Consider the following 17,846-nt stretch of genomic DNA (forward strand, 5'->3'; position numbering starts at 1 on the left):
CCGCCGGGGAGGGCCCTCCCCCGGGCAAGGCCCTCCCCCGCCCCACTGCCCCCTCTCCGAGCCTCTCCCGGCCCGGACCACCCCCCCCCACCCCCCCATACCCCCCCGCATTTCATCCCCCCTGCTGCTGCTGGGGGGGGGCATCTTCATCGGGTCACGACTCCCCCCCACCCATCCAGTGACCGTCCAGTTTGACTGTCACCCCCTCACACACAGTGACTCCAGTGCGGGGTGGGGGGTTTAGGGCTCTCCTGCCCTCCGCCCCCCCCCCCCCGCCCCGTGGGGCTGGGACCCCTGACGCCCACTTGCTCTGTGATTAGAGGCTCCCGGTGGTCCCGGGAGCCCGGAGCCGAGATGTGCCGAGCGGTGTCTGCCGCTCCCCTGCCCATCCCTGCCCCAAACCCTTTCCCTGCCTCCCACCCCCCACCCCCCACCCCAGCCTTGGGCCTTTTTGTTGGCATTTCTGCCCTGTGGATCCCGCTGTACCCCAGGGGTACAGGGAGCGAGCCGTCCCGCGGGAGCGCCCGTCCCCGAAGCTGGGCAGGGGCCCTGATAGGGACTGGGAGAAAAGTGAAAACTATTCAAGGGCACAGATACCCAGGGAGCAAAAAAAATGGTGTTATTCTGCTCTGGTATGAGAAACATAGCGTGAGGCAGGGGAGTCAAGGCTACAGATAAAGCTGGCCAGGGAGCCCGTACTGGGAATGAGATAGAACTGGTGTGAAGCAGAAGGGTGGAAGGGAGTCATGGATGGGACGCGGCCCCTCCTGGAGACAACTCTGCCTGTAGCACCGCTTTGGGCTGATGGTGCCTCGGAAATGTAAAATTTAGGTACGGATTTAGCAGCCCGGGGACCGATGAGGGAAAAGTAATTGGGTGGGGATTGTTTGGGAGGATCCCAGCAGGGAGAAAAAGCGTTGGGAAAGAAAAAAGTGGAATAAGGTGTAAAATCAGTTAAAGAAAGGTGGGCTCTGCCGAAGCCAGGATGCCTAGGGACGGTGGGGACGCTGGCCTGCGGAAGGTGAAGGCTTCTGTCTGACTTCAGCTCTGCGGAGGAAAGGGAGGACACAGGCTTTGGGGCACAAGTGGGGAAATGCTTTCCCGTGAGTCCCCTGGATTGGGGGGACGCTTGGTTGTGGCTCCCCGCCACCCCCAGAGGCGAGAGGGACATTCCTCGCAGGCCACACGCACGCTCCCGGCCCAGGTTTGGGAAGGGTTTATTAATGCCTGCCAGGAAGCCCTGGCTCTGGGCACAGCTTCAGCTGGGGACAGAGAAAAGCCGTGTCCTGGCCCTGGGCACTCACCGCACACCCCCGGGGTAGGACACGTCCAGGTCCATCCACTGCGTGGGAGGGGAGAACAGCTTGTTGTTCACCTGCGGGGAGAAACACCCTGAGCCCGACAGCGACGGGCTCCAGGCGTCTGGGACCTCTGCGTCAGGCACGCGTGGTGGCGTGTCCCCAAGGCTGCAGGGGAGGAGGATGCCACACTTACCCCCGCGCTGACGTACTCCTCCAGCAGCAGGTACAGCTCCGAGTTCTGCTGGTGCAGGAGGGCTGCTTCGGCCAGCAGGCTGGCCCTCCGCGTCAGGACCTCGCTGGAGCAAGGAGGGCATGGGGTTGGCACCGACAGCCGGTGCCAGCCCCGCTGCCCTGTCCCCAGCGTCTCTGCCAGGCACTCACTAATATTCCTCCAGTGCCACTGCCAGCGCATCCCACAGCTTCAGCGTCGGCTCGGGGATAACGTGTGCCAGGGCTTCCCAGTACTCGCCATCCTCCGAGCTGTCCCGTACCTGTAGCACCTCCTTTGCTGACCCGTCCTTCTCCCTAGGGGACAGAGAACAAAGCCCTGGGGCTCAGCTCTTCACGGGTGAGGAGCAGCTCCGCTGCACTGAGCACCACCACAGAATCACAGAGGGGTAGGGGTCGGAAGAGACCTTCAGAGATCGTAGAATCATAGAATCATCTAGGTTGGAAGGGACCTTTCAGATCATTGAGTCCAACCATCATCCCAACGCTGCCAAGGCCACCACTACCCCATGTCCCTCAGCACCGCGTCTGCCCGGCTTTTCAGTCCCTCCAGGGATGGCGACTCCACCACTGCCCTGGGCAGCCTCTTCCAATGCTTCACAACCCTTTCCATGAAGACATTTTCCCTAATATCCATCCTAAACCTCCCCTGGTGCACCATGAGGCCAGGTAGTCCAACCCCACTGTCACATGAATGAGAACGACCCCACAGCTGGCACCTGCCTGCCCTATGGCTTTGCCTCCCTCCCCGGGCTGCTGGTCATCTCCTGCCCCGTTGTCCCCAGCCATCACTCGCTCGGGCACTGTCTGTACCCCCGTGCCCTGGTGGGACCCTCCCCACCCCTCTGTCATCTTGCAGGGCAGGCAGGGGAAGCTCTTGCTCCAGCCAGGGCAATACCGAGCCCCCCAGCCCTGTCTACACATCCCCACAGCCCCCTCTGTGCCCCAGTCTGGCTCCCTCATAGTGACAACAGCCCCATTTTGCCCCAGGTCCTACCTCGGCTTGTCAAAATCCCGCATAAATGCTTTCAGGATCTTTAGGACATCATCGGCGTGGATGTACACAGACGGAAGGGAGCCCTGCGAGGTCCCAGGGGATTTGAGCTCGTCCCTCTGGGCACCAGATCCACCGTCTTCTCTGTCCTCAGGCAGATCCGTGACATCTTCTCCACCCGGGCTGCCCTGGCTCTGGAGGCAAGGCCAGCAAGCTGGGCACTGTGTCTTCCACCACCTCCTCCTCCCCAAGACCCACCTTCTCCCCAGGAGCTTCCAGCTGCCCGCAGCCTTGTCCCTTGGCAAATTTAGGGAGCCGAGGCAAAAATTCATGCGCAAGAGGTTCTGTTCATCCACAGCAGAAGAAGATTACAACTCCTCAGCCCTAGCACCTTCACCTCCCATGTCTGGTCACAGGGAAATACTTCAGGGTCAACATGCTGGTCCCCCTCTCTCTGCCTTCCCTGGGTGTTCAGGAGACGTTCTGCTGCCCCTTCCCTGGACCCCCGGGCTCTCCCCACTGCTGTTCCTGGTGGTCCCACCTGGCTGACAGCCACCTCCTGAGCATTGTACTTCTGGAAAAAATCCACCAGCTGGTACAGGTCATCCTCACTGTCGATCCCGAGGGCCTGGGGAGTAGAGGAACCAGGTTGGCGTCCCTCAGAGATGTCACAGGAAGGGGGAATGAAACGAAGAGCATTTTCCAGGAGCAGAGGGTGCCCCTCTGGCAATGCCATGCAAGGCGGGAGTGGGTTGTAAGAAGTGGTTAGTGTGGGACAGACCGGGGTATGTGTGGATGGGGGAGTCTGAGAACAGGCTGGAGAGGCCCCGGAGACGTTTAATTCATCAGCAGGACATCCTTGTGCTGAGAAGCATCTGGCCTCAGTTCTTCACAGCATCTCGCGGTGTACCTCTCCCCTTGCTGCCCTAGAGGCCCCCCCCAGCAACCCAGCCGGACCCCCCTGGGGTGGCTCAGTCCTACGCCACGCAGACACGGAGCAGAGAGCTTTCCCTGGTGACCCCGATGGGCCAAGCCACAACTTACCGCAAAGATGGAGTCGAGCTTCATGATGGTGCGCTCTTGCCTTCCCAGGGCGTTCAGGGGCTTCAGCAGCTTGTTCTCAATGAGGAAACCCTTGGGAGACACGCAGAGAAGAGGGTGCAGAGAAATAGTGTCTCTGTCCCTGCCCAGAAGCCACGTGGAGTGGGGAGGGTGGGCAGAGGCTGGGCAGTGTGAGGCTGGCAGGGCCAGGAGACTCCGGAACAGCCACCCAGCAGACAGGGAAGATCAGCACGGTGATGCCAAAAGGACCTCATGAGCTGAAGGTCTTGCTGATTGTCCCCGGAGACGGGGAACAGCCTGGAGCATCAGATGCAGCAGGTCTGCCCGTGCTTATTCTGGTCTGGGGAGCTGTGGATTTGGGCAACTGTGCCTGCCAATACCTTTTATTAGCATCATATATGTGCCACATACAGTGGAAGGACCTGGAGATCCTCTCCTGGCCTGTGGGGCAGCTCTCTGACAACAGGCTGCCTGGCATAGCAAGGCAGTGCCATGCAGAAGCCCAAGCTGGCATGGCATGAGCCAGCTCAGCGCTGGGGACAGCCCCTGCCAGCGCTCGCAATGTCACCCCTGTAAGATCCCACCTAGCCATGGCACAGACAGGAGTGACAGTAGGGGCTGTCACGGAGGAAGGTGAGGGTCTCCCAGTGCCACAAGGGTGACAAGGGCACTGTGCATCTCACCTGCGCTACATCGCCACTCACCGACTCGTCGCTCAGGAGCTCCAGGATCCTCTTGGCAGTCTTCTTGGAGATATTTCGCAGCTGTGTGACTCTGTCCTCAACCTTCGCTGTCTTTTCTTTTCCTCCTTCTCTGCTGCCTGCTTCTTCCTTCTCCTTCTCTCTCCCTTCCTCCCCCTGTCCTCCAGAGCTGCTCTCTGAAACACGGAGAAAGAAGGGTGAGGAAAAGCCTTTGTGCTTTGACCACGATCCCCAGGCTGTGCTCCCCTGGTCACATCATTGCAGGAGTCACCAGGGAAATCGCAATTGTTCCCTGTGACCTGGAAAGCACCCTGAAGACCTTGGGACACAAGCTGGCTCTTGGTCAGCTAGTCTGGAACTGGGAGCACTGGACAAAGTACAGCGGAAAGGTGCCCAAGCTGGCATGGCATGAGCCAGCTCAGAGTGGGGGACAGCCCCTGCTGGGGCTCACAATGTCACTGTAAGATCCCACCTAGCCATGGCACAGACAGGAGTGACAGTAGGGGCTGTCACGGAGGAAGGTGAGGGTCTCCCAGTGCCACAAGGGTGACAAAGGCACTGCGCATCCCACCTGTCAGGACCTCCGCAGCCAGCTTGGTTGCCGTCCTCTTCGCCTTGTAACGCTTGAGGGGGCCAACGTTGTTCAGGAACCAGTAACGGGGCTCTTCCCAGGGCAGCCCCAGTTGCTGGGTGTGAATGATGCGATCTGCATCCAGGGCTTTTCTCATCAGCCCTTTGGCTTCCTCCTCGTTCATAAGCCAGACCTCCGTGAACTTCTCGGCATCACTGACAGCAAAGTGCCTGTGCAGAAGGGAGATGGCGCATGGGAGGAGGCTCCGTGCCCCGAAACGACAAGTCAGCTCCCCCTGCACCTCACGTAGGTGCTCCGAGGCCTCATCACGGGCGGATGTCCGCGCACACCCCACCTCATGCTCCTCTTCACCTCCTTGCACTGCCCTGTGATGCGCTCGCAGTCAGCTGCCAGGCTCTGGTTCTCCTCTCTGAACTGCTTCTCTTGGTTGGCCAGTTTTGTTTTCAGGTTATTGAGCAAGCTGTGGAGCCTGGGTGGGGGACAGCAGAGCTGAGCATCCCCGAAGAGGCACCTTCCGGTGTAACCAGCTTATCACAGAATCATAGAATCATAGAACGTGTGGGGTTGGAAGGGACCTCCAAAGGCCATCTCGTCCAACCCCCTGCAGTGAGCAGGGACATCTTCAACCAGATCAGGTTGCTCAGAGCCTCATCCAGCCTGGCCTTGAATGTCTCCAGGGATGGGGCCTCCACCCCCACTCTGGGCAACCTGGGCCAGTGTCTCACCACCCTCATTGTAAAGAACTTGTATGAAGACTTTGGGACTTGGGGCTGGCAAAGCCTGACCGCCCCTGATGCAGCTGGCACAGTTGTCCATGGCCAGCCTATTCCAAGTGCTCTGGGGATGGCCCTGCCCTGGGCTAAGCCCTGGTTGGAATAGAACTCGTTGGCCTGTGCTTGGTGATGGGCTTCACAAAAAAATGGCACATGGGAGGGGATGGCAGGGAAAGCAGAGCCCATCTTCCAGGGATGCATTTTTACCGGTTGAGCTTCCTCCTCTGCTGGGATCTCATGATGGTGTTCTCCTCATCCTGCTTCTTAAGCACCTGAAGGCTGTAATCCAGCTTCTCCTGGTTCAGCTGATAGATGGCTTTGAACTGCTGGAGCTGCCTCTCCAGGTTCTGGCATTGCAAAACAAAAAGGAAAACAAGCCGTGCCATGAGCAAAAGCCCCACTGAAGCCTGGATCCTACTGATCCTGCATCTCCAAACCCCATCTTCCCATGCTCATTTCCCCAGCTACCCCCTGGCCACAAGGCATCACTCATGGGTGAGCGATGGAGATGCTGGTTGTCCATAAGTACATGATACAGGGCCATGTCTGGGGGAGAACGGACTGAAGTTGTACCCAACTTTCACTCTGTAGGGTACTAATTTGGGCTTCTCTCCTCAACCTAGGTGCTGGTTTTCATGTCAGTATTAGGCATTGCATGTCTCTGAGTTAACCCAAGAGGCTCAGGAGTTACTTGGCGAGCTGGAGGAAGGGACACGCGGGAGGAGTGACCGCACAAACTCCAGGACTTAAGGAAACCAGAACCAACCAAATAACTGCAGCATTTGTGACGGCAGCATCTCGTTGCATGGCCTGGGGGAGAGGAGAGAGGCAGCGAGTTCTCCCCTTTGCGCCACAGCTGCAACGGAGGAGACATCTGCAATGGAGACATCTCTCTCAGCTTCCCAGCACCCTGTTTGCTCGATAGTTGATGGAAGGGAAGAGCTGCTTGCTGGGCTGATTGCCCCAGTCTCCTGGGGCCGCTGCTCTGGGCTGGGAGGCATCACACCATACCCATGAGCTGCTCTCTCTCAGCCCTACAGCTCATTTGGTAACGAGCTCAGGGGGACACTGCAGCACGGAAACTCCGGGAGCAGGCAGCATGGATGGGTGAGAGGCGGTGTCTGGGCCTGGCATGGTTTAATTCATCAGTAGAAGTGTTTTCCATGTGCGAAAGGACACCTGATACTGAAAAAAAGTCTCATAATGCAGTGCTTTACTGGGGAGGCCTGTAAAGGCTTCTCCCACGATAGGAAGTGATTGGAATTAAACTGCTGCACGGCCCCAGATTACAGCATCAGCTACAGGCTTGATTGTGCCCAGCAAATCTGCACAGCAGAGAGACCCAGTGGGGTCTCCATCAGGGGCTCGGGCTCACTCTCGGGCATCTCTGGGGGCAGGGAAAGAGTCCCGAGCTGCAGGCTAGAAGCAGGGAAGACCCTGGTACCAGGGTTAGCTGGCTCAGAGCTCTCCTGGGTAGCCCTACATACAACAGTGAGTGTACAAATAACCTGGGGAGACACCTAGAACCAGTCCCAGCTGGCTAGGATCAAAGCTGGACGGAAGAAAAGATGGAGGTAAATCCCAGCAGGGCCAAGGGACCTTCTCCTTACAGCAGATGGAGAAAAACCACGGCCCGACCCCCATATTTAAAATGCTGATTCCTATCTAGTGACATGGGGGAGTATTCCATAACCCCCAAACCGTAGACTTCATCTTTAGGTTTTGGCTAAGCTCCTGAGATACCTCAGGATGCTGATATCACAGCTTCATCAGGAAAATAGGTGTTTCCAACTTCTCTTTTCTTATTCTCCCTGAACTGGAGGGGTGAAGCCTGTGCTCTACAGAGTTACACAACTGCAGCGCTACGGGGAAGCAGGAGGACATCTAGTTCATCTGCCCCACCAAGGGGACAACTTCACCAAATCAACTCCAGGAGACGTTGATCTACGCTGCTCCTAAAACCCTGCGCCAAAGAGCAGCAAACCAAGGGCACAGTCGCTCTAGCTAACCAGCAAGCAACTCCGTACCCTTTCCAGGCTTTCTTAGCTTGAAATTTCAACCCTCAATCCAAATGCCAATTTAAATCGTCTCTACCAAAACTCAACCCCATGATTTTTTTCTTGCATCTACATTGGACACGGAGAAGTCGTCACCCTCCATCATCCAGAACTGTGCATATTTGTAGACTTATCACCTCCCTCCAGAAATCTCTTCCCTGGTCTAAGCAGCCCCAGCTTTTCAGCCCTTTCTTAGGGGTTGTTTGTCTACTTGGGCTGTTCTAGACTCTGTCCTCTGTTCCCAAGCACGTTGCCGAACCTGGAAAAGGACACGTAGGTATGAAGTAGAGAGGAATAATTACCTCTCCTGCCTTATAGGTAAACCCTCCCACACCTACAGCTAAAGGCAGCAGGTGCATTTTTACAACAGCCCCACATGGCCGTTGGTGAACCTTGATCTCCAGCGTGCTGCTGCCTCCCTCCCCAAATGGCTCAGAGCCACCCGTGACCATTGCACACTCTGTGTCACCTTCCAGGTTATCAGCTTGAAGATGAAGAAACCACAGAGTCAGGACTGCCCTCCCTGGACTTGCTTTTTCAGGCTAGCAGGGACCTTGCAACAGTAATGTTCCACCTGAAATTGCGCAAAACCTTCTAGAAATAGCCCATATTTCCCTGGGCTTCCCAGGAGGACATCACATGGGACAAACAATGAGCCCTTCTAAAGTCCAAATGCAACGTGTCCCATCTCTACCGCGCAGCCCAGGAAGCAACACATGAAAACAAGGAGGGAAGGTGTCAGCTGAGCAGAGGAGGCTGAATGATGCTGGGCAAACCTGACAGATTTAGGAGCAACGCCGGAGCCGCCGTCCAGCGGACCAGCAGGATCACAGAGCATCACAGACGCACCGCTTTGTTGACACCGCTGCTCGCAGAGAATGCAGCGGATTAAAAGGTATCTGTATCTCGGGGAAGTCACGGCTACGAGGTTTGGATCTGCAGTGAGAGCCCCTGGTGAGTAAGGGCAAACTCGTGACAGTTCTCACACCAAGTGGACTTCATGGGCATTAGAGAAATCATAGCTCTGTGGGTAGATGTCAGAGGAAAAAGCTCACACCTCCTAGGACAAGGACCCTGACGAAGGAAGAGATTAGGTTGATCTGAAATGATCCGGTGTCAGGACACTCACGCTATTTGATCCTTGTATCAATCCTGATGCCAGGAGTAGCAAACCAGAGGGCAGCCCAGAAGGCCAATCGCATCCTGGGCTGCATCAAAAGAAGCGTGGCCAGCAGAGGTGATTCTCCCCCTCTACTCCACTCTCGTGAGACCCCACCTGGAGTACTGTGTCCAGCTCTGGAGCCTTCAGCACAAGAAGGACGTGGACCTGTTGGAGCGGGTCCAGAGGAGGCCACGAAGATGATCAGAGGGCTGGAGCCCCTCTCCTATGAAGACAGGCTGAGAGAGCTGGGGTTGTTCAGCCTGGAGAAGAGAAGGCTCCGGGGAGACCTAATAGTGGCCTTCCAGTCCCTGAAGGGGGCCTACAAGAAAGCTGGGGAGGGGCTGTTTGCAAGGGCAAGTAGCGATAGGACCAGGGGCAATGGTTTTACGCCAGAGCTGGGCAGGTTTAGATCAGACATTGGGAAGAAGTTCTTTACACTGAGGGTGGTGAGACACTGGCCCAGGTTGCCCAGAGAGGGGATGGAGGCCCCATCCCTGGAGACATTCAAGGCCAGGCTGGATGAGGCTCTGAGCAACCTGATCTGGTTGAAGATGTCCCTGCTCACTGCAGGGGGGTTGGACTAGATGGCCTTTAGAGGTCCCTTCCAACCCCACACATTCTATGGTTTTCTATGATTTTCTGTGAATCCCCTCCACCTTCCCAGGTGCTTCACATGTCCTAGAGCTACAGTCATGCGCTCTGAGAGCCAAGGACAGAGGGATACTGCAGTGTAGAACCCATGGAGAGGAGAGAACAGATCCACCCCCCTGTAGATATGGGGCTGGACTGTGCATGGTGAAGAGCTGAGCTGACCAGATACCAGCTGCACCTTTCACACTGTCCTGCTGCCTCACAGAGTCAGCTACACACAGAAAAGCTCGGGGAGATCTGCTCCACTGCCTCCCCACACGGCACATGCCAGCCCTTTCTGTACCTCCACATCGTACTCCAGCCGGATCTTCATGCTGTTATACTCCTCCTCATCCTGCACCCGCAGCTGATTCAGCTGTTTCTCAAACTCTTCCACCTTCCTCATACGGCCACGGAGGTATTCCATCTATGGGCAAAAGGAGAATGTCATCCATCAATGGTGACAGCTTCCTCCCATGATCACAGCTCCTTTGGCCAGACAAAAGCAAGGTCATGCATGGATAATTCTCCTGCAGAGCAGGCTGAAAAAATGCCCCTCTGCCCCCCAACCCCCCCCCCCCCTCCCAGTGAGGAACAGCTGCCTTTGTGCACGTGTGTCTTTCAAGGCAGCCTTTGGGCCCCTCATGCCAAGAAAGACCTTGAGGGGCTGGAGCGTGTCCAGAGAAGGGCAACGGAGCTGGTGAGGGGTCTGGAGCACAAGTCTGGTGAGGAGCGGCTGAGGGAGCTGGGGGGGTTCAGCCTGGAGAAGAGGGGGCTGAGGGGAGACCTTCTCGCTCTCTACAGCTCCCTGAAAGGAGGGGGTAGCCAGGGGCGGTCGCGCTCTTCTCCCAAGGAACAGGCCATGGCATAAGAGGAAACGGCCTCAAGTTGTGCCAGGGGAGGTTTAGGATGGATATTGGGAACAATTTCCTCCTGGAAAGGGTTGTGAAGCATTGGAAGAGGCTGCCCAGGGCAGTGGTGGAGTCGCCATCCCTGGAGGGATTGAAAAGCCGGGCAGACGTGGTGCTGAGGGCCATGGGGTAGTGGTGGGTTTGTCAGCGTTGGGTTAACGGTTGGACTTGATGATCTTAAGGGTCTTTCCCAACCTAAATGATTCTATGAGTCTATGATTTGAAATCTCACATGGACCTTACCTCCTGTGTGTTGTGGGCCTGGATTCCTTCCTCCCACTTCTTCCTGTTGTTGTCCAGCAGCTCTTGCCGTTCGAGCTCAAAGGCTTTCTGGGAAGGAGACAAAGCCCTTCACCACCAGCTTGGCACCACTTGTTGCCAAACTTACCAGCCCATGCCAGAAGACTCCAGGAGAGGATCAGCTGCAGATTGGGACCACTGTTGGACAAACACACAGTGGCCTGATCTCTTCTCTCCGTGCCAGGACCCCGCTGGCAGAGACCTCACACTGCGAGCCCACAGGGACCGTTGCTATCAGCCACCCAGAGCTGGGAGGGATGCTCTTGGTGGTGGGTAGCTCTGCGAGTTCACTGGAAATCGTTGCTTGAGGATTAGCCGTGCAGCTTGGTCAGGCAGCTGCCTGCTTTCCCCTCGCAGGACATTAAATGGGGAGAGATGCCCTCACTCAGCAACAAATGCAGGTTTGAGCCGCGAGGTGGGACTTTGTGCTCTGCAGAAGGTGAAGCTAAAGAACTATAATGGTCCTTGCTGGTTTTTAGAGACATGAATAATCAGCCATCAAGCAGCGACAGCTTTCACTTGCCACCGAGTTGCACTACACTGAACCACAGTCATTCACAGCCCGGTATAAACCAGCCCCTCAGCACTCAGCACCGTTCAGTGCTCAGGCTTGGTCAGATTTAAGCCTCATTCACCAAGACATCAGCCCTGCTGCTCTGGACAGTGGTCAACCCAGCCAGTGCAATGCAGCTCATGCCTTTTTGCTGTAGATACGGAGAAGCAAGAGGTTGCAGGTTTTCTCATTGGACTGTTCCCCCATCATATGAACTGGCTACCTCAATCTGCAGGAGCTTGTGACGGTAGGTTTTCAGCACGAGCCTGATCTGTTCCTCCATTCTCTCCAAAAGCAGGTGAATGTCATCAGACTGCTTCTTAATGGCCTGCACGTATTGCTCGTCTTTGTTTTTCAGCTCCTGGAAGAGAAGAGATGCTGAAATCAGAGAAGTAGTATTCAGAGAGAAGCAGAAGTATTCAGAGAAGTAGAAATCAGGGCGAGTTATTTGACCAGGAATCCTCAGGGACTAACTGAGAGAGTAAGACCCAGACACTGCCTTTTCCAAAGGAGAAGAGGTGATGAGAGCAAAGAGACAGAAAGTCAAGAGGTAGTTAGGAGGGCAGGTGGGGGGAGAGACGGATCATCGCTGCCAAAAGGTCCAGGTGAGAGGAGAAGGAGGTGACATACCTGCAGTCACACCACGCCTCCTCTGGGGGCCAGGGACCTGCTGTGGGGAAGGCTATCTTCCCCCTGCAAAAGCACTCCCCTTCTTCACTTTGCTCATTTACTTTATTTTTTTTTTTTACTGTGCAATCTGGGACCTGCCAGTTTGTCTTACTGTTACCAGTGTCCTGTGTGTCTGTCCTTGCACACTGAACGGTGCCAGGACACCCAATCTCATCGTCCGCATTGGGACACTGGCACTGCAGGTCCTGGCCCAGTTTTGACCTGGACGGAACTGACACTACAGGGATCCCTGCCACGTGCTGGTGAATTGAAGATCCAGACAGAGGGAATGACTGAAGAGCCAAGAACAGCATCCTCCAGAGCTTGAACCCCCCCTTCCTTCCCGGTTCTCCCTGCCTGGTCCCCACACTACCTGCTGCAGGTCGCTGATGAGCTTGTTCTTCTCCTCCAGAAGCAGCGCGCACTGCTGCTGCTGTTGGTTCAGCAGCTGCCACAGCTCCTGCGGGATCTTCATCTCCTCGGCCAAGGCCCACTTGGAGGTGATCTCCACAAACTTGTATGTACTAGACGTGGCTTCCTGATCCAGCTTCTCCGCCCTGCAGGCAGTAAGGAGCAAACGGGAAGCTGGGGCAGGGCAGCAAGTGCTTCAGACATGGTTCGCTGGCCCACGCCACAGGAGCACTTTCCTGCATAACCCAGTTTGAATTCCAAGTGGCATCAAGGTATCAGCGGAGCAGCAGCTTTCCTGCAAGCGCTTGTTAGAGCTGGCCTGCGGGATGCCAGCTCTGCCCTTGCCCAGTGCTCTAACAACTGCTTACCTGGAGGAGAAAAGACTGAAGAGCTCAGCTCAAGCAGCGCTACTCTTTCTGCCAAGCGAGCTGTCTCTGGGCAAGAGGTGATGCACAAGCAGTGCCAAAAAGCCTCCTGGCTACATCTACATTTGTGAGTCAAACTGTCCAGAAGCTGTACTCCGGCTAAAGCCAAACGGCACTGAGCAGTCCACATCCACATTACAGAACTCCTTCCTCTTCTAAACAGAAGTACCATCCCAATTATCTCCGGTACCATGCTCTGGGGATGGCCCTTGGCTCAGCCTGAACAGCGGCCACTGCCTTTGCCACCCCCAAACCTGCTCTATGGGCAGTTCCTGAACCCCGCACCTGGTTCCTTCATGAGATTCCCAGTGGGAATCCCACTGAGCCAGGGACAGGCATCCTGTTACAGCCAGCCTTCCATAAACTGTTCCTACGCTGCCCTCCAAAGGCAGTAGGAGCAAGGACTCAGTGTTTCCTAGCTGATCTCCCAGTCCAGGGGACAGGGAGGAAAGATCCAGTCCCTTGGAGACTGCCCAGCTCCTCTGGTGAAGCAGGACAGGTTTGCCCAGGAAGGCACACAGAGAATAATCGAGACTGGAAGGGCTTCAGGAAATCACCGGCTCCGAGTCAAAGCAGGATTAACTTCAATGTCAGAGCAGGTTGTGCAGGGCCTTGTCCAGGCATGTGCTGAGCATCCCCAAGAAGGAAGATCTCTACAACGTCAGGGGCCCCTGACCCAGCATCTGACCACCCTCACTGCGAAGACCTTAATACCCAATTTCTCACATTAGCACAGTCTCACGTTCTTCCCACTCCTCACACGCAGCTTGATGTGGCTGTCCCAGTGCGCTCCCACAGTATGGCTAATAACCACCCCTATCTCCGTGAGCGAAGGGCAACCTCCGGAAACAGGCCATTTAATGAACCACCTCTTAGCACAAGGTGGCACGTTCTCCACCACGGTGTCACCTCCAGGCTCAGGAGCGCTGCTTGGCAAGACAGATGTGAGGGCAGCTGTGCCTATGCCTCTGGAGGAAGGAGGCCACAAGTGTACGTGGTACAGGCTCCTGGTGAAAAGCTGAGAACCAGCTGTGTTCCTCACACTCTGGAGCTGAAGATGTGATGGGTCTGGAGGAGATCGGTAACCAGACAGTCCGTGGTACAGCAGTGCCACCTGGGGAAGCCACCAGCCTTGACCTGCAGAGCTCTGTAAAGATCCAGCTGTGGCAGGTTGGACCTGGAGGCTCTTTGTGGGCCTAAATCTTCCTTTTGAATACAAATTCAGTGTTGCCCTAACTGCTAAGCGTTCCTGGATGACTAGGGTTAGGATGTCCTCTGAAAGCAGGCCCACCACACAGTCTCTTACCTCTGCAGCTTCAGCTCTGCCTCCTCTGCCCTCCTCTGCGTTTCCCTAAAGTCAGCAGCCACCTGGATGTTTGTCACCATCTGCGTGCCATCAAAGAGCAGCTTGGCCAGCCTCTGTGAAGTAGGTGGGACACGTCTCACACCCGGAGACCCGAGCTCTGGAGGGAGGGATACTGGAGGAACTCTTGCCTGTCCAGGGTCTGGCTCCTCACCGCCCCATGCTGAGGCACCTGTGTGGACCCACAGGCCCCGTCTTCCCATGCTATGGCAGGGTTTGATGAGCACTGCGAGGACCTCAATGCACCCGCAGGTCCTCCCTCTCCCGGAAAGCTCGACAGCCCCTCAGCACCAAGAGGAACATGCTCAGAGCACCTTGTTTTGCTTCCCCTGTGTGTGTGGATGGGGCCAGGCACTGCGGGGTTTGGGTTTGGATGGACAGCATCAGTCCCAGGTCCTTCCAATCCATGGGCTGTTTGTCACACAGAAATCACATCCCCAGGATCCAGACCAAGAATCATCCCCCATCCAGTCCCGAAGAGTTTCTGCCCCTGCTTCTTATCACATAAATGCTTCTGTGTGACATTAAGCACCGCACAAAGCTAAAAGGAGGGTAAAGCCCAATGTCCAGAGGTCAGGGACTCGAGAGGACCCTCCTGTCCTACTGCCTCACCTGCCTGCTCTCCTCCATCTGCTTATGGCTCCTTCTCTGCTCTTCCTCCTCCTCAGCCACCTTTGGCTCTTCATCTTCTCCGAGGGCCTCCCTGGGCAGAAAAGGGGAGAAGACAGAATATTTTGCACCACACCACCTTCCTAATGCTCGGAGGTGGCGTTGGATCTGGGATCCCAGCTCAGAACCGGGCGGTTCAGTCCTTTGCTCTCTCTTCCCCTCAGCAGGTTTAGTCCCAGGCCAGGAGGTCCCCACAGATGCAGAAGAAAAGGCAGAAAAGTGTGGGAAGGGAAACCAAGGGAAAACGGGGTCCAGGCTTCCCTTTCTGGGGCTGGGAGTGCAGCCCAGGGCTGGTTACTCCTGCAGCGCAGGGCTGGGGGGCTCAGCCCCTCTTTGCTTCCCAGAGGGAGGAGGGCAGGAGGCACAGGCTCTCTGGGGGGTGCCCTTCAGTGGCTCTAGGGGACACTTGCTCGGCCATGAAGACAGCCAGCTTCTGTCTGGATCCATTTCAGGGTTGGCACTGATTCCATGCTAGTTCCCTGGGATCAATCTAACCCTTCTGGGATCAGGAAGGGGAAAACGAGCCTGTTGGGGTGGATGTTAGTGACCTGGGCATGGTTTGGCTCCATGGGTTGGTAAAAGGGTTCACAGGCACCTTGGTGTGGTTTACTCTTGGTTTGGGGAGCAGACCGTGGTTGCTGCCCCAGTTTTCCCCAGGCTGGGGGACGATGGGGACCATGACCCAGACCCAGCTCAGGAGAGGGTGGCAGGGTATTGCCACTTCACAGTCCCATCTCACCCAGCCGCGAGGGACAGCAAAGGCTTGGCAGAGGACCCCAGTTGAGTCCTGTTTTGGGGAAAGGTGTCCCCCATTGCTGGAGAGTCCCAGTTTTGGGAACAACATCGGCCTGACCCAGAAGGCCACTGGCCTGTTGCTGGTTTTGTCCAGAGGGGGAGAGGGTCCATGGCAGGGCAATATCTTGGGGAAGGAGGTGTTGCTGCCCCAGTGCTGGGCTGGGGACAGGATGGGGATGTCCTTGACTTTGGGCCAAGCTGGGACTGGGAGAGCTGGTCCCTGACCTTCTGCCATTTGGCAGGGAGTGGGGAATGTCCCGGACTGGTTCAGGATTCAGGGTGGTCCCTGACCTGAGGCCAGTTTGGGGAGAGGTCCTGTGAAGGCTGGCAAGGCCACCTCGGGACCCTGTGCCCTGCCAGTTCCTGGTAGGGGTCCTGGCCCCAGCGCTGGTGTGGGGCAGGGGGTTCCTGAGCCCTGGGGACAGTCTCTGAGCCTTGGGGGGGGGCGTGGGTCAGGACTGGGTGCTAGTTTGGGGTGAGGGACCTGCAGCTGGCACTGGTGTGGGACTGGAGACATTGGTCCCAGCGCCAGTTTGGGGAAGAAGAGCTCATCCGTAACCAGCCATGAGGTTCGGGGAGAAGGTGCGGGCCTCAGGGCCGGTTTGGGGCAGGGAAGGGCCTGGCCCCGGCTGGGATGTGGGGGGGGAGGCGGCCGGCAGCGCAGGCCGCAAGCGGGGCAGGGACCCGGGGCGCAGCCCCGTTTCTCACCGGCGCTTGGCACGGAGGCGGGCGGCGATGCGGCGCCGGCGGGCGGCGATTCGTTCCTCGGGGCCGGGGCCGGTGTCGCCGAGGGCCGCGGCCGGGTCCCGCCATCCCGCCGCCGCCTCCGCGCCCGTTCCCCGCCTCATGCGGCCCCGTCCCCGCGGCCGGGGCGTCCCGCCGTCGCCTGGCAACGGGGGGCGCGCGCCCGCCCCCCCGCGGCCGCCCTGGCTGCGCGTGCGCCGGGCTGAGGCGGCGGCCGGTGGCCACGGGGCTACTGAGGGGCTGGGCCATGGCGGGGAGCGGCGGGGGCAGCGGCTGGTGCCGCCCCCGGCTCGGGCAGGGCCGCCACAGGCGGGGATGGAGTCGTGGGGTCGTCGAGGTGGGGAAAGGCCTTTGGGCTCATCGAGTCCAGCCGTTAACACAGCGCTGCCGAGGCCACCACTAGCCCACGGCCCTCAGCACCGCGTCTGCCCGGCTTGGAAACCCCTCCAGGGATGGCGACTCCACCACTGCCCTGGGCAGCCTCTTCCAATGCTTCACAACCCTTTCCAGGAGGAAATTGTTCCCAATATCCATCCTAAACCTCCCCTGGCGCAGCTTGAGGCCGTTTCCTCTTGTGCCATGGCCTGTTCCTTGGGAGAAGAGCCCGACCCGCCGCTCCCTCTGGGCAGCCTGTGCCAGGGCTCTGCCACCCTCACGGCAAAGAAGTTCCTCCTCACGTTGAGATGGAACTTCCCGTGTTCCACTTTGTGCCCGTTGCCCCTTGTCCTGTCCCCGGGCACCACTGAGAAGAGCCTGGCCCCATCCTCCTGACACCCGCCCTTTCAGTATTTACAAGCGTTGATAAGGTCCCCTCTCAGCCTGCTCTGCTCCAGCTGAACAGCCCCAGGGCTCTCGGCCTTTCCTCAGCACAGAGATGCTCCATCTCTTGATCATCTCGGTAGCCCTTTGCTGTCCCCTCCCCAGCAGTTCCCTGTCCTTCTGGACCCGGGGAGCCCAGAACTGGCCCCAGTGCTCCAGCTGTGGCCTCCCCAGGGCAGAGCAGAGGGGGAGGATGACCTCCCTCCACCTGCTGGCCACACTCTTCTTGCTGCCCCCCAGGATGCCATTGGCCTTCTTGGCCACGAGGGCACATTGCTGGCTCATGGGCATCCTGTTGTCCCCCAGGACTCCCAGGTCTCTTTCCACCGAGCTGCTCTCCAGCAGGTCACCCCCAACCTGTCCTGGTGCAGGGGGTTATTCCTCCCCAGGTGCAGCACCCTACACGTGCCCTTGTTGAACTTCTTTAGGTTCTTGCCCTCCCCCAGCCTGCTGGCCTTTGAGGGGGCTTGGAGAGACAGCCTTGGTGCTATGCGAGAGCGGCTCATCAATAGCCAAAATGTTGCGTCACCAACACCGCTCTAGCTACAAATACAAAGCACAGCACCATGTGAGCTGCAGGGAGGAATGCTGACCTCATCCCAGCCAGACCCAGTACACAATTCAATCCCCAAGGGGAGTTCACAATCAGGATTAGATCTGGGGTTGGCAACCAGGGTGAGAAAGCAT

At 57.5% G+C, this 17,846-nt stretch overlaps 1 protein-coding gene and 1 long non-coding RNA gene across 3 annotated transcripts; one reads left to right on the top strand and one right to left on the bottom strand.

Moving 5' to 3' along the window:
- Window positions 1-453: 453 nt before the first annotated feature.
- DRC1 (dynein regulatory complex subunit 1) lies at window positions 454-16,557 on the bottom strand. Its single transcript, XM_063330762.1, has 18 exons — window positions 16,305-16,557; window positions 14,745-14,835; window positions 14,076-14,188; window positions 12,307-12,490; window positions 11,488-11,625; window positions 10,655-10,741; window positions 9,805-9,927; window positions 5,859-5,998; window positions 5,213-5,347; window positions 4,858-5,087; window positions 4,290-4,462; window positions 3,568-3,657; window positions 3,065-3,151; window positions 2,527-2,717; window positions 1,683-1,826; window positions 1,495-1,597; window positions 1,305-1,375; window positions 454-1,047 (listed from the first exon to the last, which is right to left on the bottom strand). Exons 1-18 carry the CDS (start codon window positions 16,442-16,444, stop codon window positions 990-992), a joined length of 2,298 nt encoding a protein of 765 aa, XP_063186832.1. The 5' UTR covers window positions 16,445-16,557; the 3' UTR covers window positions 454-989.
- On the top strand, window positions 8,418-12,155 carry LOC134513687 (uncharacterized). 2 transcript variants are annotated; one of them, XR_010070496.1, is made up of 4 exons: window positions 8,418-8,662; window positions 10,715-11,511; window positions 11,623-11,745; window positions 12,036-12,155. It is a non-coding gene; the product is annotated as an uncharacterized LOC134513687 (long non-coding RNA). The 2 variants fall into 2 exon arrangements; XR_010070495.1 differs by having other exon boundaries at window positions 11,623-12,114.
- Window positions 16,558-17,846: the final 1,289 nt, after the last annotated feature.

Source organism: Chroicocephalus ridibundus, chromosome 3 (genome assembly GCF_963924245.1).
Source record: "Chroicocephalus ridibundus chromosome 3, bChrRid1.1, whole genome shotgun sequence".
NCBI lineage: Eukaryota > Metazoa > Chordata > Aves > Charadriiformes > Laridae > Chroicocephalus > Chroicocephalus ridibundus.

Bases quoted from the DNA above. Each gene is read 5' to 3' on its own strand.
- DRC1 (XM_063330762.1), bottom strand. From the start codon at position 16,444: ATGAGGCGGGGAACGGGCGCGGAGGCGGCGGCGGGATGGCGGGACCCG. The intron at 5,999-9,804 runs GTACAGAAAGGG...TTGCAATGCCAG, and splicing joins GGCTGGAGTACGATGTGGAG to AACCTGGAGAGGCAGCTCCA. The intron at 1,376-1,494 runs GTAAGTGTGGCA...TTCTCCCCGCAG, and splicing joins AGGAGTACGTCAGCGCGGGG to GTGAACAACAAGCTGTTCTC.